Consider the following 24,906-nt stretch of genomic DNA (forward strand, 5'->3'; position numbering starts at 1 on the left):
TCTACACGAGGAACTCATCATAGCTGCAGGAAACATACCTGTTCTTAGTAGTGGGCAACTCCGGGGAGCTGTGATTGGATGAGTTCTCTGATTTGGGCTCTTGAGAGGCGGTTCCACTGTCTGGGGTTTTCAGAGGGCCGGTCGGACTTTCCCTGTAAAAATAGAGTGAAGATCCCAATGTGCAATAGTGACCTCTAATGTAAAGGCCTCCCTTCTCTCTCACCCTGCTCCAATAGCAGAACATCTTCTCCTTAGAACAGTAGACATCTGCATGGAGAACCCACCTCTTCTCCTGCACCTCCTGAATGTTCTCGATACCAATGGCACTGCTCCTCCGGGAACTAAACGGGCCAGACTTCTTCCTGGTTGGACTTTTTCCTGGGACGATCAGAGACTGTAAAAGATTTGCTAGTCTTTAATATCTACCACTGTGCTTTTCAAGTATTAGTAGTCCTGGCCTAGTCTTGCTCGCACAGCTTAGGTTTTGTAACAATTGATAACCAGCTTAGGAAGTGTTTTGGGAGCAAAACACAGCACGGAAGAAAGACAAATCTCTCTCCTGTCCTGAACTGCAGGCTCATAGCTTTGGTACCTGCACCGATACATTGTAACTAACCCTCAGTTGTGGGGAGGACAAGACCAGGATGTGTTTTCAGCTCCTAAAAGTTTCCACATACTGAAGCACAGAATTTGTAAATGGTGACGGACTGAAACAAGTCATTGTCTTTGGTCAGCTTACCAACACCATCCACACCACACGTCATGTTATCACCTCATGTGACCCCCGCACTCAATGAACACGGCTCAGTGCAGCGGTCACCTCCAGGAACAGACGGTATTTAAGTCAGTGCAAATGTGAACCCCAGCCATCATCACACACAGCAGGAGAAATTATCCACCTCTTCTATGGTTCCTATGCCTATGGCACTTCCGCGGCGTCCATGCCGACCGGGAGCTCTCCCTGGCACAAGCAATGACTAGTGAGCAGGAGGGAGCGCGGCACAAAAACATGGAGGCGGAAGAGACGTCACATCGGGGGCGGAAAAAAAACAAACAAAGAAGCCAAAAGGAGACGGAGCAAGAAATGTTCAAATGGAGAGAGTGAAGGGAATAATGATGGTGAGTCAGGAAAACAAGAAGGGAGAAAACGTAACAAGACAGGAGAGGCAAAGAAGAAAAGAGAGAGAAAAAGAATAAGTCATGCACAGAATGGACTGCTTGTATCAGAAATGGTTAATCACAAAACACGACCTCCACCCATGTGAACATGACCTCAGCAGACTCTACCAATCCAACAAATTCCCCAGTCCTCAATGGACTCTACCAGTACATCAGCTTATGGAATAAACCAATCTGATGAACCTCCATGAGTCTCAATTACCACTGTGCCTCCAATCTATATCTGTTCTGCAGCACAGTCACATCCCAAACTTTTGGGGAAATGACTGATAATGTAATGCCTATGATAGTCATCAAGGGAAAGAAAACTGAAGAGGGACGGAGGAGTCTGGAAGGAACAGAAGAGTCTCAAAAAGAAAAGAGTTTAGATGGGTCTATGGGAAAAGGCTGAGGGGAAAGGAAAAGGGAACCAGAGAGAAGGACGGAGAGGAACACAGGGAGGGACCTAGGCATCTGCAGAGAGGGGCACAGAGGGGCCTGATGGCACTATATTCAACTAACTAAGCATAAAGATCTTTTGTGGTGTATCCCCCACTCCCCAATGTAGCCATTATTTCTTCCAGGCTCTGCTGTCAATGACAGTCCATAGATCCGCCTGAAGTGAGTGGGTAATGCCCTAGAGTCCATGACATCAGAGCAATGCAAGATACCAAATATCACAACACCTCATCAATATGGAGGCGGTACTTACTATTCCTGGTGGCTTTGGAATATCCTGGTTGTTGTGGCCAAAGCTGCCGCTGTGGCTGGTGGACACTGTATGTTGCTTCTTATTGCTGAGACCCATAGCGTCCATGGATTGACTGCGGCTTCTGATTACTCTCTGCAAACAGAAAAGTCAAATGCTACATCACTGGGCCTGTCCAGGGACAACCAAACCTATGGGATGCCAACTGTACCAGTGTCACCCAGGTGTCAATAGAAGAAAACAAACATTATAAAAAAACATTAAAGGGGCTCTATCAGCAAAATTATGCTGTATGAGCCCCACATATGCGTGAATAGCCTTTAAAAAGGCTATTCAGGCACCACTAATCTTATTTTAAACCCCCCCATTTTAAAATAATACCCTAAAAAAGAATATGCTAATCATACTTGCCGTGCACGGTGGGCGGTCCTGCGCTGTCCGACGCCATCTTCAGGCACTCCTTCATCTTCTTTCTTCTGGCAGCGGCGCCCTCTGGTCCCGGCTTCATCATCGTCTTCTTCCGGCGGGATTGGTTCAAATCCGGCGCCTGCGCAGTATCGCTCTCTCCGGAGCGCTACTGTGCACGCTCCGGCGCCATTTTTCTCAATAGCAGTTCTCAATAGGATACTGCTCAGTATGCTCAGTTCCCCTTATCGCGAACTGCCATTGAGAAAAATGGCGCCGAAGAAGATGACCATGAAGCCGGGACCAGAGGGCGTCGCTGCCAGAAGAAGAAGAAAGAAAATGAAGGTGTGCCTGAAGATGGTGTCGCACAGTGCAGGACCGCCCACCGTAAGTATGATTAGCATATTCTTTTTTAGGGTATTATTTTAAATGGGGTAGTAGTTTAAAATAAGATGAGCGGTGCCTGAATAGCCTTTTTAAAGGATATTTACACATATGTGGGGCTCATCCAGCATAATTTTGCTGATCGGGCCCCTTTAAAATCAATATGAACTTCTGTCACGACAACAGCTGAAGTATAGTGGTATGGCCACCAGGGGTCACTACTGTCATTGGTAAATAATAGTCACTGAGTCTAACTCTGAATTTAGGGGAATTTCTGAAATAAAACAAGGGGGAGGGGGCCTGATCTTGATCCTCCTTGCTGGATGTGCTGTTTCTCTCTACTGATATGGATGGGAGTTATGGAAATGACAGATTCTCTTCTATTATATATCATCATTGGACACAAGCAACAGATCCAGAGTACAATGTACAGATTAGTCCATATCTGATTGGGACGATGTACTCTTGTGCTATAGGAACCTGTACGTCACAATACATCAGACGTGACTGCCGCACTCATATCATGCGACAGCCCCATGTTATTTATAACTCACCTTAAATGACTCGAAGAACCCCCCGCCTCCACCGCCATTCTCCATCTTATCATCGTCCCCACCAAGCCCCATCATGGACTGGCTGTTGATGTGCAGCTCCTCGTACAGCGTCTCCAGTAACGCAGTACGCGTCCGCTCCTGGAGTGATAAGACGTGAGACACGAAGGGGAAAAGAACAGATCTGCGACATTTCGGAGCGATACAACACTCACCTCTAGTTTGGCGAATTTTTCAGCTTTATAACAGGCATATTCTGCATTGATCAGTTTAGTGAGAAGGAATTCGTGAAACTCGGACCCCTGGTAAAAGACAGAACGTAGACGCGTGTTCATGGACTGCTGGAACATGTAGTTCACCAGATGACTATAGAGAATGAGAGATGTAGAGAACATCTTTAGCCTACCTTACGGAAAACTGCAGGATCTGGAAGTGGTGGACCAAAAAAAGGCACATCATCCCGGGCGGTGACCGAGACCTGTGAGAGGAGGGACAAACATTATAAGGTTATTACATCAGTCATGTGACCTGATAACAAGTAACAGCAGAAGACACTGCCACTATTGGGAAGAATCATCCTCCATCAGTGTTAACAAGGTCCGACATGGGTGAGACCAGAGACCGTCTCCTGTCACTGCTGATCACCATCAACTCCAGACTCACTGCGAGGAGCTGATCCCCAAACATATAAGCTCACTGAGGACATGGAAGCAGCACCCAGGGACCAACTAGATCAAGCACTTTGTACCAAGGGTGATCTGGTACTTAACACAAAGGACTGATTTGGTGCCCACCACCCAAGGGTCATCTGGTACCTTTTACCCAGAGCTTATTATCATCTTGTAGTATACAGTGATCGTTTACAATGTTTACCTTGTATACAGTGTTGTCGGTGCAGGCATTCTCCACTTGAACCACAATGTAAGAATGCAGGAAGTTGGAGGCGATCATGTCAGGGACAAACGGCGTGTTCTCATCCTGGAACACTATGGCTACGATGTCATTACCAATGTGTCGTTTACGCTGCAACTGAAGAAAAGTAAGAGGATAAGAGAAGAGAATGAGGGAAGGGGGTGGAAGAGGAGGCAGCTCCATCGGGTGGGGTCTCTAGACTGAACATCAGGAGGAGGAAGAGGTTTAGAGACAGATGGGAGTCTCTATACTGAGTATTAGGTGAAGGGCGGGAGTGTCTACCCTGAACATTAAGAGAGTGAGGGTCTCTACACAAAGCAATAGGTCCCCAGGTCACATGATCAGCACCAGTAACTACCTGTGAACATAAGCTGGTTGCTGGTTCTGATCAAGTAACCTAAGGTTGGAACCAGCCTAGAACCCTCTAGAAACCCCAGGAGGAACGGTCTAATAATACTTGCTGTAGAACCCCTTTAAGCATTAGGTGGCAGGCAGGGGTTTATATTCTCAGCATTGGGCAGGGGTCTTTCTACTGAACAGGAAGTGGATATATTCATTATAAGGACGGTTGTGCTTGGTCTTCAGCTCCATCACTCCATTCACATCTTTACGTTTTAGGTGGAGTACCCATTATCAGTGTCCTATGACTAATAAAATACCAGAAATAAAATATCACTATCCCCAGAAGATGTAAATTATGGAGACGGCTATGAACCTCACATTTCCATTTGTTCTTGGGAACGCTGAGTGAAACCAATATGATCTCCAATACAGCTTCAATAGAGTGTCTTATATCAAGAGGTGAAAGTAATGTAACCACAAAGTAACGTTAGTTTACAGAAACTCAAGCATGTTACATAATGGAAGGACGTGGAAGAGCTGCAGATAGTCATCCTGACGTCATCGCCTGCCTTTCTACAGATCAGGAACTACCCAGCCTAGTGGGTAAAGAGGATCCCTGCTATAATACCTGTTGGGCATCGCCTTCTGTGTACGGCAGCTTGGTGGAGACGTGGAACATAATTTCTTTGCCTCGAAAGTTGCAGTAGACAGATTCTGTCCCTGTTTGTCCATGAGTTACATCCAAACCTCCTCGAAATCTGTAACATCAGACATGGGGGTTACTTGTGGCAGACCTAGAGATGAGTGACTACCGTCTCATAAAACCCCCACACTCACCCCTTAAAATCTTGCAGGAGAACCCGCTCACCCAGCAGCTCCAGGAACTCCACAAATGCCGCACTCTCCTCTGTGGTGCTGAATAGTTCTTCTTCTGTGGTCTGAGAAAGACAGAAATGGATCATCAATAGAGACCCCAACAATCCCTGAGGAAGAAACCCCAACACTGCCAAACAGAGCCCACAACAGCAGTACTTGTGAGGTAGACCCCAGCACTATATGACAGCTACTTCAACCAACAACAACACCCCTAAGACAGACTCCACACTACAAAACACTCCAATAGCAGTACCCCCCCGAGACAGACCCCAGCACTATAAGACAGACACTCCAACATGCAGTATCCCCGAGATAGAGATCCCACTACAAAGTCAAAGACCAAAACAGTGCTGAGATAGTGACGTTAATATCAGAACTCCCGAGACAGAGAATCCAACGCTGAGACTACCAGAGACTTCAGTGCAAGCACCTCTGAGACAGAGACCCCAACATCTATGACTAGAGGCAGGGACCACAGATACAACCTATAAATCACCCTCACAATGGGTAAGCTCCTATGCCGAGAGCGCCAACTCAAGATATTACTGGTGTAATTGTTACACAGTGTTCACACCAGCGTCTGCTGTCCGCCCAGGGGTTTCCGTCCTAATCACTGGAGAAACTGAACAAGGTACAGCTTGCCGGCGGTCAGTTTTAAAATCCATTAATTCAATGGGTTTTTAAAGCAAGCCGCCGGTTTCCGTATGCAGCCTCTCTGCGGGGGGAAATGGTTTTTTTGGACATTGTGTCCATCCACAAAAATGGCTTCCCCGTGGAGAGTGTGCATACGAACACCCGTGGTTTGCTTTAACCCATTCAAATGAAAGGATTTTAAAACTCAACGCTAGCAAGCCGTCCCCTGTCCAGTTTCTCCAGGGATTAGGGCGGAAACCCCTGGGCGGACAGCAGACGCTGGTGTGAATGCCCCCTTAGTCTGTCATGTACAGCGCTACAGCAGCCGGTAGCCCCATGTAAATAATAATATCGGTTTACTGACCTGCCCAGTTTTCTGGTAGATGACCCCAAATTTGAAGTTATTGCTGATAACATGTTCATCAAAGGTGACGATGAGACGTGAGGCCTGGAAAGAGGAGGGGTCAGAGGTTGTGAGCCTAATAAGAGGTTATCACAGCTATAAAGGAGGTCAACACCATTGTAAAAGGCTGTCAGCGTTATACAGTGTTGGCCAAAAGTATTGGCACCCCTACATTTCTGTCAGATAATACTCATTGTCTTCCAGAAAATGATTGCAAGCACAAATTCTTTGGTATTATTATCTTCATTTAATTTGTCTTCAATGGAAAAAGACAAAAAGAATTGTCAAAAAGCCAAATTGGATATAATTCCACAGCAAACATAAAAAGGGGTGGACAAAAGTATTGGCACTGTTTGAAAAATCATGTGATGCTTCTCTTATTTGTGTAATTAACAGCACCTGTTACTTACCTGAGGCACCTAACAGGTGGTGGCAATAACTAAATCACACTTGCAGCCAGTTGAAATGGATTAAAGTTGACACAACCTCTGTCCTGTGTCCTTGTGTGTACCAGATTGAGCATGGAGAAAAGAAAGAAGACCAAAGAACTGTCTGAGGACTTGAGAAGCAAAATTGTGAGGAAGCATGAGCAATCAAGACTACAAGTCCATCTCCAAAGACCTGAATGTTCCTGTGTCTACCGTGCGCAGTGTCATCAAGAAGTTTAAAGCCCATGGCACTGTGGCTAACCTCCCTAGATGTGGACGCAAAAGTAAAATTGACGAGAGATTTCAACGCAAGATTGTGCGGATGGTGGATAAAGAACCCCGACTAACATCCAAACAAGTTCAAGCTGCCCTGCAGTCCGAGGGTACAACAGTGTTACCCCGTACTATCCAGCGTCAGCGTCTGAATGAGAAGGGACTGTATGGTAGGAGACCCAGGAAGACCCCACTTCTTACCCAGAGACATAAAAAAGCCAGGCTGGAGTTTGCCAAAACTAACCTGAGAAAGCCAAAACCGTTTTGGAAGAATGTTCTCTGGTCAGATGAGACAAAAGTAGGAAAAGGCCTCAACATAGAGTTTACAGGTAAAAAAAAGAGGCCTTCAAAGAAAAGAACACGGTCCCTAAAGTCAAACATGGCGGAGGTTCCCTGATGTTTTGGGGTTGCTTTACTGCCTCTGGCACTGGACTGCTTGACCGTGTGCATGGCATTACGAAGGCTGAAGACTACCAACAAATTTTGCAGCATAATGTAGGGCCCAGTGTGAGAAAGCTGGGTCTCCCTCAGAGGTCAGGGGTCTTCCAGCAGGACAATAACCCAAAACACACTTCAGGTCAGCACTAGAAAATGGTGGTGAGAGAAAGCCCTGGAGACTTGTAAAGTGGCAGCAATGAGTCCAGCCCTGAATCCCATAGAACACCTGTGGGGGAGGAGAGATCTCTTGGTGGCAGTTTGGAGAAGGCCCCCTTCACATCTCAGGGGGGACCTGGAGCAGTTTGCCAAAGAAGAATGGTCTAAAATTCCAGCAGAGCCTTGTAAGAAGCTCATTGATGGTTACCGGAAGCGGCTGTGCGGAGTTATTGTGTCTAAAGGTTGTGCTACCAAGTATTAAGCTGAGGGGGCCAATACTTGTGTCCGGCCCATTTTTGGACTTTTGTGTAAAATGATCAATGATTTGACTTTTTTTTCATTCTCTTTTATGTTTTTTTATTGCAAGCAAAATAAATGAAGATATTACCAAAGAGTTTGTGCTTGTAATCATTTTCTGGAAGAAACTGAGTATTATCTGACAGAATTGCAGGGGTGCCAATACTTTTGGCCAACACTGTAAAAGGTCATCACAGTTCTAAATGAGGTCAACGCCATTACAAAACAGGTTGTCACTCTTATAAAGATATATTGTGTCGGATCTCACAATGATCACATGACTAATCCTGGATGGAGCAGAACTCGGCCTGTAATGAATACAGACACGTTGCAGGGAGAGGTCGGTGTCTTGTGTCACACAGTGGATTACATGTGGCGTTACTGCGCACGGCTGCGGCTCGTGTTACTACCACTCACCTTTGGATAGAGGACGGGATGAAATCGATCCACATTCACATCTTCACAGACCAGCTGGAAAACAAGAGCAAAATCACTGGTGGGGGAGGAAGGGCAGATACCCGAAAAAAACAACATGCTTCCCATAACAAAACCAAATGGGATAAAGCAAACTGGAGGAAATTTAGAATCAGGCACTATGGACTATGGCCAGTGATGAGATACACCCCAGCAGAATGTATCTAATCATGGATGGCTGCTCTTACCTTGGCCATCTGCACAACATTTGGGAACTCGGTGAGGCAGGATATGGGGATCACATCGTGGTAGGTTTGGTTCTTTGTCCTGAAAAAAAAATTTAACAAACATTTCCAGTCTACAGGACTGCAGCCATACCATGAAACTATCTATAGTCACTCTGTCCTCCCATAACTCCATGCACGGCAGCACTCCCCTATCCAAAAAAGACCTATAGCTCTGTTCATGCTGAGCATCTTGGTGCATGAATAAAATTCCAGAATCGCAGGAAAGAAACTTACACAGGTATGGCAGAAGGAGCAATAACAACTCAACACATCACTGTATATTGATACGCTATTCAGGATATAAGAAAAGCTGGGTGGTTGTGACTCAGCATCAGTTCTGTGCAGACGACTAGCTAAATAAATAATTACAACCCCCAACATCTGACTCCTGAAAGGTAGCAGGATGACTTTAGGGTCTTTCATCCCAGAACATAGAGCACAGGTAATGGTGCTGCTGTGGGGGTGTTATTCTCACCGCAGTAGCAGGCGGAGGTGCTCCTGATCTCCGATGACATCATACTTCAGCGAGAAAACCAGGTGACCGAGAGCAGCGTCCAATGAGTAATAGTTAAAGTGTTCCTGGAATATAAGAACACTGAAGTCAGGTCATCCTATATGTCACCTGTGTATACAATGGGATCAGTATGTGAATAAACCCGAAATCAATATGCTTTTATATACAAAGAGTCTGCATATACCTGAAGTCAGGATATCTGTATATACCAGGCGTGATGTTAGTATGTCTGTGTATACCAGGGAGCAGTGTATGTCTGTATATATCCAGGATCAGTGTCTCCATATATACTTAAGGTCAGTGTATATAATAGGGATGGGGGAAAGTTGTCAGTGTGTGTACGAAGCGGGGTAAGTACAGATTGTGTTCACCTTGTTGCTGTGGACTTACCTTCCCCAGAAAGTGTTTGTGGTAGAGCCGTGCCGTGTGATTACTCTCCAGCTTCACTTTTGCACTTGGTGACTGGTTATTCTCGGGGTCAGGGAGCTGTGAGAGGTCGTGGTTGGTTCCTTCAATCCAGTATCCCCCAAATTGAGGCAAAAGAATGAGGGGAAATGGCCCTTCCCTTCCCAGAATCTGCAGGACAGAGAACAGAGACCAGGTCCTAAGGTGGGGGTGCAGGTGCAGCTCCCCTCTATTATCCAGTATGGGGGCAGACACCAAGACATTATACAGAGCTGAGGTCTATCGGTCCAGTCAGAATTATCTGCCCTTACCTCATGGACGCTGGGATACGGGATATAATCCTCTTCTGTCTGCAATAAGAAATTATTTTAGTATAAGGGTACAATGAGGCATAGCACTGGCTCCGACAATGAGAAGGAGAGGGAGCGCAGCCCACACAGGATACATCTCCATATAATGCCAAGTACCTCAAAAGAACATTGCTTCTACTCAAGCCAGATCATGCTTTATACTGTGACACATTCAGAGCTGCAGTTCCATTAGGTCTTAGACTCCTAACACATCCAAAGCAGCAGTCACAATCCTTTCAGTTCACACTATCCACGGGAAGAACATAAAGACAGAGAACCTGTACCCTAAAAAAGCGGTTACCTGTGGACCCCATGGTTTATAAGAGGGTCTTCTGGGTGTCGGTTGGGTGTCAGTATATAACCTCTGTGCAGGATTTTTCTCTCTGCCAATTTTAGACGGAATCTGCGGCGGAGACTCCAATGCAGGTGTGAACCTAACCATAGCTCACCTGCTGTTCAGCTTCTGAACTGAGCTTGCCCTGCCGTGCTGCAATGTGGCAGATGTAGTGTTTGTACCAACTACTATATAGTCCTGACATAGGACCCCTCCCCTCCTAGAACACAACGACTGGAGTTATATGGAGAGTATGAACCACAGTCGGGATACGACTTTTACCTTGAGGGGAGGAGGAAGAGAGTATCTCTGTTCGTCCATTCTGCAGCCCTGAAAGACAAAGAAAATGGCTGAGCTGAAGTCACAGCATTTGACAGACTACGCTACAGTCATCAACATAAAAAGATATAGTCCAGCTCACACAGCTGAGGATCCATGTAGATGACAGCCAGGACTGGAGAGAGATCTTGTGTACACTGATACAGTGTAACAAATCCTCAGCTGTGAGTTATTATTACCATTATTAATTTATATAGCCCCATTAATCCCTGAACATTATTATACTAATTTCATGGTGTTGTACATTATTATGTTAATTCCATGGTGCTGGCTGTACATTATTATATTGATTCCATAGTGCTGTACATTATTCTATTAATTCCATGGTGCTGGACATTATTATATTAATTCCATGGTGCTGGACATTATTCTATTAATTCCATGGTGCTGTACATTATTACATTAATTCCATGGTGCTGTACATTACTATATTAATTCCATTGTGCTGTACATTATTATATTAATTCCCTGGTGCTGTACATTACTATATTAATTCCACGGTGCTGGCTGTACATTATTATATTGATTCCATAGTGCTGTACATTATTATATTAATTCCATAGTGCTGGACATTATTCTATTAATTCCATGGTGCTGGACATTATTCTATTAATTCCCTGGTGCTGTACATTATTATATTAATCCCATGGTGCTGTACATTACTATATTAATTCCATGGTGCTGTACATTATTATATTAATTCCATGGTGCTGTACATTTCTATATTAGTTCCATGGTGCTGTACATTCGAGGGGTTACATACTATAGACAAAATATACAAAACAAATACAATAACAGTGACCGACTGTCACAGTGGGACAGAGGGCCCTCCTGCAAGGGCTTATCATCTTGGTTTCCCCAATGTATATCAATGTGTATTGAGCCCCCAGTGGCAGAGGGGCCCGGACACTCACCTGCATCTTCTCAATCATCTCAAACAAGTCCAAGTTCTGAAAGGGAAACATAACTGAATTATAACCAAACCTGCAGCATGACACAGGACACATACACAGACCTGCCCTCTCCCAAACTACAGTCCAGTTTTCCAACACCCCCACCAAGTACTATAAAAACCCCACAAAAACACTGAAGATATGGCTGTCTCATCAATCTGCATCAGGATGAGGTGTGCACTATGCTGGACTGTGGGGAATGGAGGTGACAGCACCTGTACGGTGACAAGTATCTGCTATGATGAAGTTCAGTCACCTCTACCAGCGATGCACCAGTACCTCATACCTCACAGATGTTATTTACTGAGGACGGCGCACAAATCCTGTCCATACAGAAAAGACGTGACTGACGGACATGATGAAGCGCAGTAACATGTGCCAGTTATTATACATGCAGCCCCTCATCTCCCCCCCTGCCAGGATTATATGAGTATACGGAGCAGCTGCATCCAATATGAGACATCTCTTCAGATAATGAGACGAGCGCAGAGATTTTCATATGGAAATGTGAATTAGCTGCGCGCCACTTCTGATGTGACAGACGCCACTGGCGGCAGTGACAGCGCCGGCACTCATAGGGAATATGTCACCTCGTGTCAGACAGCGTTATACAGTATAATATGGACAGGGGAGGGATATCCCCGAGGCGTCTACCATGTATCCATATCCAGGCGACGTTTATCACACAGCAATGCACACAAAGTGCGACAAATCAGCACAGTACGGCGCAAAACTTTACTGTCATAGAAGAGTGACAGACCAATGGAAATAAGAACAGAAAATGGCTCCATTGCTTTCCATTATGGAGATCTCTGCTTGCTGACAGTGAAGGCAACACTTTTGTTTACATTCAGACCCCTGACCGGCTCCTGCTCACACAGCTGGGTATTTGTTACAATGTGTAAGAGCCTGAGTCCAGGGCAGAGAGCAGATACAAAGTTACAGTCATAAAACCTCAGGAGAAGACAGAATAAAGAGATATGGCACAAAAGGGAGCTGGTGATGAAGATCTAAAATAGGGTCTGCAGGTGACCAGACAGAAGCCCCCGACTAAGTGTAAAGCAGACCTATGGCAGATCCTGGTGAGCATCTATTGTCTGCAATGGTCATAGGCACAAGATTAACTGCAGATTCTACTAAAGCTGACCATACACATGAGATATTTATCTGCAGATCACTGGCAGATTCAGGGAAGGGCAAATGTATAGTAAATATTGCTAAATGACCTTTAACCCACCAATTGGGCTTGCATCCAAATTTCCCTCATCTGCTCTTAAACTGAGGCCCTTCACCCATAACATGCGCTTATACTGTGGCCCGTCACTCATCATCTGTTTTAATATCGGGAACCCTCAAGTATCATCTGCTCTTATACTGGGCCCACTCACTTATCCCCTGCTCTAACCCTGGGGCCCCCTTGCTCAGCATCTGCTATTACATCAGGGGGCATCATCTGCTCTTATATCAGAGCCCCTCACCCATCACCTGCTCTTACACTAAGGTCCTTTATCCAAAGTATTGGGTCCCTCTACTGCTCTTATACTAGGACCCATAACCACCACCTGTTGCTATACGGAGGACCCTCACCCACCATTGCTCTTAGTAACAGGTCCACTCACAGTTCTTATACCAGGACCCCTCACCTGCTGCTATACTGAGGACCCTCACCCACCATTTACTCGTAGAATCTTAGTATCGGGTCCGCTCACTGTTCTTATACCAGGCCCTCTCAGCTGCTGTTATACTGGAGACCCTCACCCTCCACTTGCTCTTAGCATCTTAGTGTCAGATCTCCTCGCTTTTCTTATACCAGGACCCCTCATCTGCTGCTATACTGAGGACCCTCATCCACCATTGTTCTTAGTACCAGGTCCGCTCACTGTTCTTATACCAAGACCCCTCAGCTGCTGATATACCGGGGACCCTCACCCTCCATTTGCTCTTAGTATGGAGTCCCCTCACCTGTAGGACACCATTATGAATCTTGTGGCCATGCAGCCTCCCGGTCTTGTGTCTGTTCTCCTGGGATCTGCTCATCCTACCTCCCCTGGGTGCTCGGGTCACTAGTGCTCGGAATACTGTCTGTAGTACCGGTGATATACCGTACATGACGCGCAGGTGCTGCAGGTATAATTAGCCAGCTGTGATGTCATATCATAAATCTGGGCTGGTCCAGCTGGAAATTGATGCCTGGTGTTATCAGGGGACAGCGCGTCCTGACAAACCTGCACTGGGTGTGTAAGTCAGAGGACAGTAGTGGCCTAATCCAGGACATACCAAGCATTGTGCCAATTATTGGCAGCTGGTCTGCTATATCCAGGGCAGGACCCCACTCTATGGTCAGCGCCCCACAACCTGGGGGAGGGTCCCAACTTATAAGATGCTGCCCCACTGTGACCCCAGGAAGAAACACCCACATAATGTATAGACTGTGACACTACTGTAAGCATATCCCATCCAGGACAGAGGAAAGATCTGAGTATGGAAAGGATTAGCGTGTCAGACATGACCTGACCCCAGGATTGTGACTGCAGCTCTGGATGTAACTGGAGTATATGACATCCTGTAACCACAAGATTGTGACTGCACTTAAAGAGCTTGTCCAGGATATATTTTTTCTTTAAAATTAGGCCAGGGGAGGTGAACCCCCCCCCCCAAAAAAAAAAAAAAATAAAAAAAATCTCTGGATGTGATTGGAGTATATAATACTGCATAGCTACAAGATGGTGACTGCAGCTTTGACTGTGAGTGTACTATATTACACCATGTAACCAATGAGATTGTGACTGCAGCTTTGAATGTGACTAGAGTAAACAATATCATGTAACCACAAGATGGTAACTGCAGCTTTGGCTGTGATTAGATTATAAAATATAATGCAATCATAGGATTGGAGCTGGAGTTAAAAAAAAATAACGTAACCACATAATTGTGACTGCAGCTCTGGATGTGACTGAAGTAGAAAAACTGAGACTGCAGCTAAGGTAAAAAACATGACACAACCATAGAATAGTCACAGCAAGTCTCAGATGGGATTGTGACTGCAGCTCTGGAAGGGACTGGAGTGTATTGTATGTACATGACATCCTTCACATATGGGCACATATCTGAACACTGGTCGGTGGCAGCTGATGACACTAGGAATGTTGGATATTATTCTGCTGGGTGATATTTCCAGCAGAGTTTGCCCCGGGTGTTTACTCTATGATATGAGCGCTAGATCACCGACTCCTGCCAAGAAAAACACCAGGTACGACTCGGAGTAGCGTCTGCGACAGGTCAGGCGAATGTTCCTCAGTCTGGAAAGCCATGAAGGAGGGGAGGAGGCAAGAAGACAAGGCAGAGGGGGCAACACCATTACCTGACACTAAAGGCTAGAGTGAGGATGAGACCTGTAGCACTACACTCCTGAAACACTCTGTGCTGCTAAAGAATTGTTTAGGAGGGACTTCTCTTGCACTTGCACTGAAATTTGTTGATCTTGTAAAATTTCTGTTTTCATCCAAAAAGCACAATGACGGGAGGAGCGGCTGTGAATAATGGGGAAATAGTCACATGATGGGCGTATCAATTCTAGATGGTTTTTTTAGGAAGAGTAAATCAGCAAGTTTAGATAGAGTCGTCACTGTCCTGGGGAGAGGTCATGTCCAGGGGCCATGGGACTGGGGACCACAAAGAAGATGCAGCCTGGGGTCTATGTGGTGAAAAGCCCCCAGCCCGTTACCTGCTGAACATGTAATGCTGCCATATACCATCACACAGAAAGAGGCCACTACTTGTGTGTCCACATACTATGGCTGCCAGGTTTATGGGGCATTGTGGGATCTAAAAATTTTCCTACTCATGATTGGTATCTTTCGGGCAATGATCAGCGTGGTGGAATGTGGTTATGATGGCAGCGGGCAGGTAGAGCGGCATTGTAATAAAATAATTCATCTGTAACATGTAATAATCTCCCATTAGTCTGATATGACATAGGAACTGGTGACACCAGTTATACCAGCTGTCATAGTGCGGTCCTGGATGTTACATAAGGATTATATATAGAGTAGGTGACACAACAAGCCTGGGTACATTTGCCAGTCTGTGGCTACACATACATGCTGCTATACCCTGTGTGTACCAACAACGGCAATACGTAATATCACCATATTGGGAACCCCCCTATAAACCTGCCATTCTGTAGATACTCTGATCCATCGTCACCATCACAATTTGGCCCGTGTCAGTCGCTCAGGTCCTTACACTTTCCTATTTTTTCTGCTTCCAAAACATCAACCTTAAGAACTGACTGTTCCCTTTCTGTCCAATATATCCCATCAATGTCAATCTCTGCCCCTGTCAGTGGGTTTGGTGTGTATTCAGATGGCGAGGTTGTGCTGTGTTTTATTTTTACTGCAAGAAAAATAGTGCATGAAGCTTTACTGGGACTGTGTATATAGACTCGTATAATAGAGGGACTGTGTATGTCATATATAATAGAGGGACTATGTATGTCATGGAGACAGGACATATATAATAGAGGGACTGTGTATGTCATGTAGACAGCACATATATGATAGAGGGACTGTGTGTATCATGGGGACAGCACATATATAATAGAGGGACTGTGTATGTCATGGAGACAGCACATATATAATAGAGGGACTGTGTATGTCATGGGGACAGCACATATATAATAGAGGGACTGTGTATGTCATGGAGACAGCACATATATAATAGAGGGACTGTGTGTGTCATGGAGACAGCACATATATAATAGAGGGACTGTGTATGTCATGGGGACAGCACATATATAATAGAGGAACTGTGTGTATCATGGGGACAGCACATATATAATAGAGGGACTGTGTGTATCATGGGGACAGCACATATATAATAGAGGGACTGTGTGTATCATGGGGACAGCACATATATAATAGAGGGACTGTGTGTATCATGGGGACAGCACATATATAATAGAGGGACTGTGTATGTCATGTGGACACACATATATAATAGAGGGACTGTGTGTATCATGGGGACAGCACATATATAATAGAGGGACTGTGTATGTCATGGAGACAGCACATATATAATAGAGGGACTGTGTATGTCATGGGGACAGCACATATATAATAGAGGGACTGTGTATGTCATGGAGACAGCACATATATAATAGAGGGACTGTGTGTGTCATGGAGACAGCACATATATAATAGAGGGACTGTGTATGTCATGGGGACAGCACATATATAATAGAGGAACTGTGTATGTCATGGAGACAGCACATATATAATAGAGGGACTGTGTGTATCATGGGGACAGCACATATATAATAGAGGGACTGTGTGTATCATGGAGACAGCACATATATAATAGAGGGACTGTGTGTGTCATGGAGACAGCACATATATAATAGAGGGACTGTGTATGTCATGGAGACAGCACATATATAATAGAGGGACTGTGTATGTCATGGGGACAGCACATATATAATAGAGGAACTGTGTATGTCATGGAGACAGCACATATATAATAGAGGGACTGTGTGTATCATGGGGACAGCACATATATAATAGAGGAACTGTGTATGTCATGTGGACACACATATATAATAGAGGGACTGTGTGTATCATGGGGACAGCACATATATAATAGAGGGACTGTGTATGTCATGTGGACACACATATATAATAGAGGGACTGTGTGTATCATGGGGACAGCACATATATAATAGAGGGACTGTGTGTATCATGGGGACAGCACATATATGATAGAGGGACTGTGTATGTCATGGAGACAGCACATATATAATAGAGGGACTGTGTGTATCATGGGGACAGAACATATATAATAGAGGGACTGTGTGTATCATGGGGACAGAACATATATAATAGAGGGACTGTGTATGTCATGGAGACAGGACATATATAATAGGTATATTAGGGAGTCTGTGATATACTGGATGGACTGTGAATATAATAGTTTCTTGTGCAGCTACATATATAACAAAACTAAATCCTCCCAAGAGAATCAAAGATGTGCAAATCACAGAGACTATCCTATCCAAATACTGTATGTGTAGATGTAGCAGAGCTGACTGTGTCATTTATACAATTTATTATTATAAACACATGGACAAAATTGTTGGCACCCTTCGTTTAATGAAAGAAGAACCCACAATGGTCACAGAAATAACTTGAACCTGACAAAGTCGACTTTGCCAAACTACATGTTGACAAGTCACAAAGCTTCTGGGAGAATGTCCTATGGACAGATGAGACAAAAATTGAACATTTTGGCAAGGCACATGAGCACTGTGTTCACACACGGAAAAATGAAGCATATCATGAAAATAACACTGTCCCTTCTGTGAAACATGGAGGAGACTCTGTTATGTTATGGGACTTCTTTGCTGCATCTGACACAGGGTGTCTTGAATCTGTGCAGGGTACAATGAAATCTCAAGACTATCAAGGGATTCTATAGAGCAATGTGCTGCCCAGTGTCAGAAAGCTTTGGTCTCAGTTGCAGGTCATGGGTCTGGTCACAGGATAATGACCCAAAACCCACATCTAAAAACACCCAAGAATGGCCAAGAGGAAAACATTAGACTATTCTGAAGTGGCCTTCTATGAGCCCTGACCCAAGTCTTATTGTGCACCTTTGGAAGGAGCTGAAACATGGCGTCTGGAAAAGGCCCCCTTCACACCTGAGACAACTAGAGCAGTTTGCTCATCAGGAGGCCAAAATACCTGCTGAGAGGTGCAGAAGTCTCATTGACAGTTACAGGAATCGTGTGATCGCAGTGATTGCCTCAAAAGGTTGTGGAATAAAATATTAAGTTACAGGAACCATCATTTCTGTCCAGGCCTGGTCCATGAGTTTTAAATATTTAAGAAATTCTGTTGAAGCGAAAAGCAATGTCTGACTTTCATCTGTTCATCTTCATAGAATTTTTATTGTTACTTTTATTATTGAATTCAAGTTATTTCTGTGAGCAATTGTGGGTTTTTCTTTCATTAAACAAGGGCGACCAACATTTTTTTTTTCCATGTGTGTATAGAATTTGTGCTGGCCTATCACTATTTGTTATCTGCAATGTTACATAGGACTGCCGGTGACATCTACTACATTATCTACTCAGAGAGTTATCACTGTGTTATCTGTGGTGTTACATAGGACTGCAGGTGACATCTACTACATTATCTGTACTCAGAGAGATATCACTGTGTTATCTGTGGTGTTACATAGGACTGCAGGTGACATCTACTACATTATTTGTACTCAGAGAGTTATCACTGTGTTATCTGTGGTGTTACATAGGACTGCAGGTGACATCTACTACATTATCTGTATATAGAGAGTTATCACTGTGTTATCTGTGGTGTTACATAGGACTGCCGGTGACATCTACTACATTATCTACTCAGAGAGTTATCACTGTGTTATCTGTGGTGTTACATAGGACTGCAGGTGACATTACTACATTATCTGTACCCAGAGAGTTATCACTGTGTTATCTGTGGTGTTACATAGTACTGCAGGTGACATCTACTACATTATCTGTACTCAGAGAGTTATCACTGTGTTATCTGTGGTGTTACATAGGACTGCAGGTGACATCTACTACATTACCTGTACTCAGAGAGTTATCACTGTGTTATCTGTGGCGTTACATAGGACTGCAGGTGACATCTGCTACAGTATTCGTACATAGGACTACAGGTAACACGAATACATTATATGTACATAGGACTGCAAGTAACACTACTATATTATATGTACATAGGACTGCAGGTAACACTACTATACTATATGTACATAGGACTGCAGGTAACACTACTATATTATATGTACATAGGACTACAGGTAACATTACTATACTATGTGTACATAGGACTGCAGGTAACTGTACTATATTATATGTACATAGGACTGCAGGTAACACTACTACATTATATGTACATAGGACTACAGGTAACATTACTATATTATATGTACATAGGACTGCAGGTAACACTACTATACTATATGTACATAGGACTGCAGGTAACACTACTATATTATATGTACATAGGACTGCAGGTAACATTACTATACTATATGTACATAGGACTGCAGGTAACACTACTATATTATATGTGCATAGGACTGCAGGTAACACTACTATACTATATGTACATAGGACTGCAGGTAACACTACTATACTATATGTACATAGGACTGCAGGTAACTGTACTACATTATATGTACATAGGACTGCAGGTAACACTACTATATTATATGTGCATAGGACTGCAGGTAACACTACTATACTACTGGAGTGCTGCCATTTTTTCCATTTTCTATATAAAGTTGAAGATTAGCCACCTTCCAGTTTGGCTTTGCACCCGGTTTGTATGCTGTGCTGCTTCTGCATTTTTTTCTACTACTATACTATATGTACATAGGACTGCAGGTAACATTACTATATTATATGTACATAGGACTGCAGGTAACATTACTATATTATATGTACATAGGACTGCAGGTAACATTACTATATTATATGTACATAGGACTGCAGGTAACATTACTATATTATATGTACATAGGACTGCAGGTAACACTACTATACTATATGTACATAGGACTGCAGATAACTCTACTATATTATATGTACATAGGACTGCAGGTAACACTACTATATTATATGTACATAGGACTGCAGGTAACACTACTATATTATATGTACATAGGACTGCAGGTAACATTACTATATTATATGTACATAGGACTGCAGGTAACACTACTATACTATATGTACATAGGACTGCAGGTAACTGTACTACATTATATGTACATAGGACTGCAGGTAACACTACTATACTATATGTACATAGGACTGCAGGTAACACTACTATATTATATGTACATAGGACTGCAGGTAACACTACTATATTATATGTACATAGGACTGCAGGTAACATTACTATATTATATGTACATAGGACTGCAGGTAACATTACTATATTATATGTACATAGGACTGCAGGTAACATTACTATATTATATGTACATAGGACTGCAGGTAACATTACTATATTATATGTACATAGGACTGCAGGTAACATTACTATATTATATGTACATAGGACTACAGGTAACATTACTATATTATATGTACATAGGACTGCAGGTAACACTAATATATTATATGTACATAGGACTGCAGGTAACACTACTATACTATATGTACATAGGACTGCAGGTAACTGTACTACATTATATGTACATAGGACTGCAGGTAACACTACTATACTATATGTACATAGGACTGCAGGTAACACTACTATACTATATGTACATAGGACTGCAGGTAACACTACTATATTATATGTACATAGGACTGCAGGTAACACTACTATACTATATGTACATAGGACTGCAGGTAACACTACTATATTATATGTACATAGGACTGCAGGTAACACTACTATATTATATGTACATAGGACTGCAGGTAACACTACTATACTATATGTACATAGGACTGCAGGTAACACTACTATACTATATGTACATAGGACTGCAGGTAACTGTACTATATTATATGTACATAGGACTGCAGGTAACACTACTATATTATATGTACATAGGACTGCAGGTAACACTACTATACTATATGTACATAGGACTGCAGGTAACTGTACTATATTATATGTACATAGGACTGCAGGTAACACTACTATATTATATGTACATAGGACTGCAGGTAACACTACTATACTATATGTACATAGGACTGCAGGTAACTGTACTATATTATATGTACATAGGACTGCAGGTAACACTACTATATTATATGTACATAGGACTGCAGGTAACACTACTATACTATATGTACATAGGACTGCAGGTAACATTACTATATTATATGTACATAGGACTGCAGGTAACACTACTATACTATGTGTACATAGGACTGCAGGTAACACTACTATACTATGTGTACATAGGACTGCAGGTAACACTACTATACTATATGTACATAGGACTGCAGGTAACACTACTATATTATATGTACATAGGACTGCAGGTAACACTACTATATTATATGTACATAGGACTGCAGGTAACACTACTATACTATATGTACATAGGACTGCAGGAAACACTACTATATTATATGTGCATAGGACTGCAGGTAACACTACTATACTATATGTACATAGGACTGCAGGTAACACTACTATACTATATGTACATAGGACTGCAGGTAACACTACTATATTATATGTACATAGGACTGCAGGTAACACTACTATACTATGTGTACATAGGACTGCAGGTAACACTACTATACTATATGTACATAGGACTGCAGGTAACACTACTATATTATATGTACATAGGACTGCAGGTAACACTACTATACTATGTGTACATAGGACTGCAGGTAACACTACTATACTATATGTACATAGGACTGCAGGTAACTGTACTATATTATATGTACATAGGACTGCAGGTAACACTACTATATTATATGTACATAGGACTGCAGGTAACACTACTATACTATATGTACATAGGACTGCAGGTAACTGTACTATATTATATGTACATAGGACTGCAGGTAACACTACTATATTATATGTACATAGGACTGCAGGTAACACTACTATACTATATGTACATAGGACTGCAGGTAACATTACTATATTATATGTACATAGGACTGCAGGTAACACTACTATACTATGTGTACATAGGACTGCAGGTAACACTACTATACTATGTGTACATAGGACTGCAGGTAACACTACTATACTATATGTACATAGGACTGCAGGTAACACTACTATATTATATGTACATAGGACTGCAGGTAACACTACTATATTATATGTACATAGGACTGCAGGTAACACTACTATACTATATGTACATAGGACTGCAGGAAACACTACTATATTATATGTGCATAGGACTGCAGGTAACACTACTATACTATATGTACATAGGACTGCAGGTAACACTACTATACTATATGTACATAGGACTGCAGGTAACACTACTATATTATATGTACATAGGACTGCAGGTAACACTACTATACTATGTGTACATAGGACTGCAGGTAACACTACTATACTATATGTACATAGGACTGCAGGTAACACTACTATATTATATGTACATAGGACTGCAGGTAACACTACTATACTATGTGTACATAGGACTGCAGGTAACACTACTATACTATATGTACATAGGACTGCAGGTAACACTACTATATTATATGTACATAGGACTGCAGGTAACACTACTATACTATATGTACATAGGACTGCAGGTAACACTACCACACTGTCTGGACTGAGCTCCAGGTTGCGCTCTGTCTGTCTGGATACTTGTTGCTTCTGACCTCCCCTCCTCTAGTCCCTGATAAAGCAGCAGTTACTCACAAAGGACGCATCCATGGCCAGGCTCTCCTCCTCGTCCTCCTCCCCTCGGGACACTCCGCCGCTGCTCCCGGCCATCCTGCAGCGCTCCCCGGATCCCGGCTGCAGTCTGTTCCGCTCCCCGCCGCCTCCTCCTCCTCCCTCCCCCTGTACAGAGCGCAGGATGGGCGGAGGGCCGGCAGGAGGCAGGTACAGTGCGGGGACCCCGGCGCCCACATCACACAGCTGGAGGACACAGGCCTGGCTTTCCATCCAGGAGCCTGGGAAAGCAGAGTTGTTGTCTACAGCTCAGCACCCAGCTTTACTACAGTCCTGCAGGGCACATCTGCTTCAATGGGAAGGGGTGTCAGTGACTGCTTGGGAACAGGTGGTCTCTTCTAGAAACTATTACAGAGTTCAATGTATAAGGGGGGCCTGGGGCGATCAGATCCCACTGAAACACCTACATGACAAGTGATGAGGCGAATCCGCTGCAAACCGGCGCCAGGTTCAAGGTTGTCGCTGTGTTTACCAGGCGGTAAAACTAAATTTAAAAATGTATAGAAATTGTTCCATTTCTATCCCCCTCCCCCAGAAAAACAACCCCCTGCCCCCAGCACCTGTCATTGTCACTGCTGTACTGCTCATCATCCCCTGCCCCCAACCGCGTCACTCAAATGGTAAAGTTCCCACATCCCTGCTGTATGTCTAATCCAGTTGGGTGACAACCAATATGGCCACTATTAGGGTATAGTCACACCTTTTCAGACTCTTGTACATTGTGATCACCCAGCTTTTCCAATAATAGAACTTCGGAGCAGGATGTTTATGAATATTAATGGTGAGCATGACACTTGGACTGATATTTATTGGGGGTCTTGATGTCTGAGGGGTTCCCAGGCAGTTCATGGTTGGCAGGGAGGCATGGTGGATCAAGTTCACATCCTTGCGTAGTCAGCTCAGGTGTCAGGCACAGCTCTTGTTCTCCGCTCCCATTGTCTGAGATCCATGCTGCGACAATAGAGGCGACAGATGAGCCCCTGCAGCCACAAAATCACATGACAAGTGGGCACACCTCAGCTCTGATATCGTATACACACGGGGGGGCAGCACCAATGTGAAGATGGGGGTAACAGGGCAGCACCGGGGAAGAGTGAGCCAGGACTAGTTGGAAATGGAGGGTAAAGTGGGTCAGCTGTAGGTGAGGAGGGAGGTAATGGGCCAGCACCAGAGAAGAAAGGGGAAGAATGGATCAGCATCAGTCTGAGATGTAGGCCAGAGAGAGCCCGCACCAGTCTGAGATGTAGGCCAGAGAGAGCCCGCACCAGTCTGAGATGTAGGCCAGAGAGAGCCCGCACCAGTCTGAGATGTAGAATAGAGAGGACCAGAACCAGTCTGAGATGTGGAGTAAAGAGGACCAGCACCAGTCTGAGATGTAGCCAGAGAGGACCAGCACTAGTCTGAGATGTAGCCAGAGAGGACCAGCACTAGTTTGAGATGTAGCCAGAGAGGACCAGCACTAGTCTGAGATGTAGCCAGAGAGGACCAGCACTAGTCTGAGATGTAGAATAGAGAGGACCAGCACCAGTCTGAGATGTGGAGTAAAGAGGACAGCACCAGTCTGAGATGTAGCCAGAGAGGACCAGCACCAGTCTGAGATGTAGAATAGAGAGGACCAGCAACAGTCTGAGATGTAGGCCAGAGAGGACCAGCGCTAGTCTGAGATGTAGAATAGAGAGGACCAGCACCAATCTGAGATGTATGCCAGAGAAGATCGGCACCAGTCTGAGATGATGAAGTCAGCACCAAAACCACAGAGGGATGGGTAATAGTGTACCAGAGCAGTCCACCACCAGGGTAGGATGGGCGTAATGGGCAACCACCAGTAGGAGAGGAGAGTAGGCCAGCACCGACTGGATATGGGAGGTTGGGGG

The 24,906-nt window shown here is 44.0% G+C and overlaps 1 protein-coding gene across 2 annotated transcripts in view; it reads right to left on the reverse strand.

Moving 5' to 3' along the window:
• Positions 1–24,906, reverse strand: part of RAP1GAP (RAP1 GTPase activating protein) — an 86,550-nt gene that overhangs the window by 4,410 nt on the left and 57,234 nt on the right. Inside the window, exons 4-21 of one of the 2 annotated variants that reach the window (XM_075277837.1) lie at positions 11,523–11,558; positions 10,552–10,599; positions 9,897–9,935; positions 9,571–9,756; positions 9,142–9,245; positions 8,628–8,706; positions 8,383–8,436; positions 6,335–6,418; positions 5,299–5,399; positions 5,090–5,219; positions 4,081–4,236; positions 3,614–3,685; positions 3,423–3,509; positions 3,211–3,348; positions 1,871–2,002; positions 900–977; positions 285–394; positions 39–152 (exon numbers count right to left, since the gene is read on the reverse strand). In XM_075277837.1, the coding sequence (XP_075133938.1) occupies positions 39–152; positions 285–394; positions 900–977; positions 1,871–2,002; positions 3,211–3,348; positions 3,423–3,509; positions 3,614–3,685; positions 4,081–4,236; positions 5,090–5,219; positions 5,299–5,399; positions 6,335–6,418; positions 8,383–8,436; positions 8,628–8,706; positions 9,142–9,245; positions 9,571–9,756; positions 9,897–9,935; positions 10,552–10,599; positions 11,523–11,558 (1,748 nt within the window). Of the gene's footprint in view, positions 1–38; positions 153–284; positions 395–899; positions 978–1,870; positions 2,003–3,210; positions 3,349–3,422; positions 3,513–3,613; positions 3,686–4,080; positions 4,237–5,089; positions 5,220–5,298; positions 5,400–6,334; positions 6,419–8,382; positions 8,437–8,627; positions 8,707–9,141; positions 9,246–9,570; positions 9,757–9,896; positions 9,936–10,551; positions 10,600–11,522; positions 11,559–24,906 lie in introns of both variants that reach the window. The other variant, XM_075277838.1, reaches the window with a different exon arrangement.

Source organism: Leptodactylus fuscus, chromosome 6 (assembly GCF_031893055.1).
Source record: "Leptodactylus fuscus isolate aLepFus1 chromosome 6, aLepFus1.hap2, whole genome shotgun sequence".
Taxonomy (NCBI): domain Eukaryota; kingdom Metazoa; phylum Chordata; class Amphibia; order Anura; family Leptodactylidae; genus Leptodactylus; species Leptodactylus fuscus.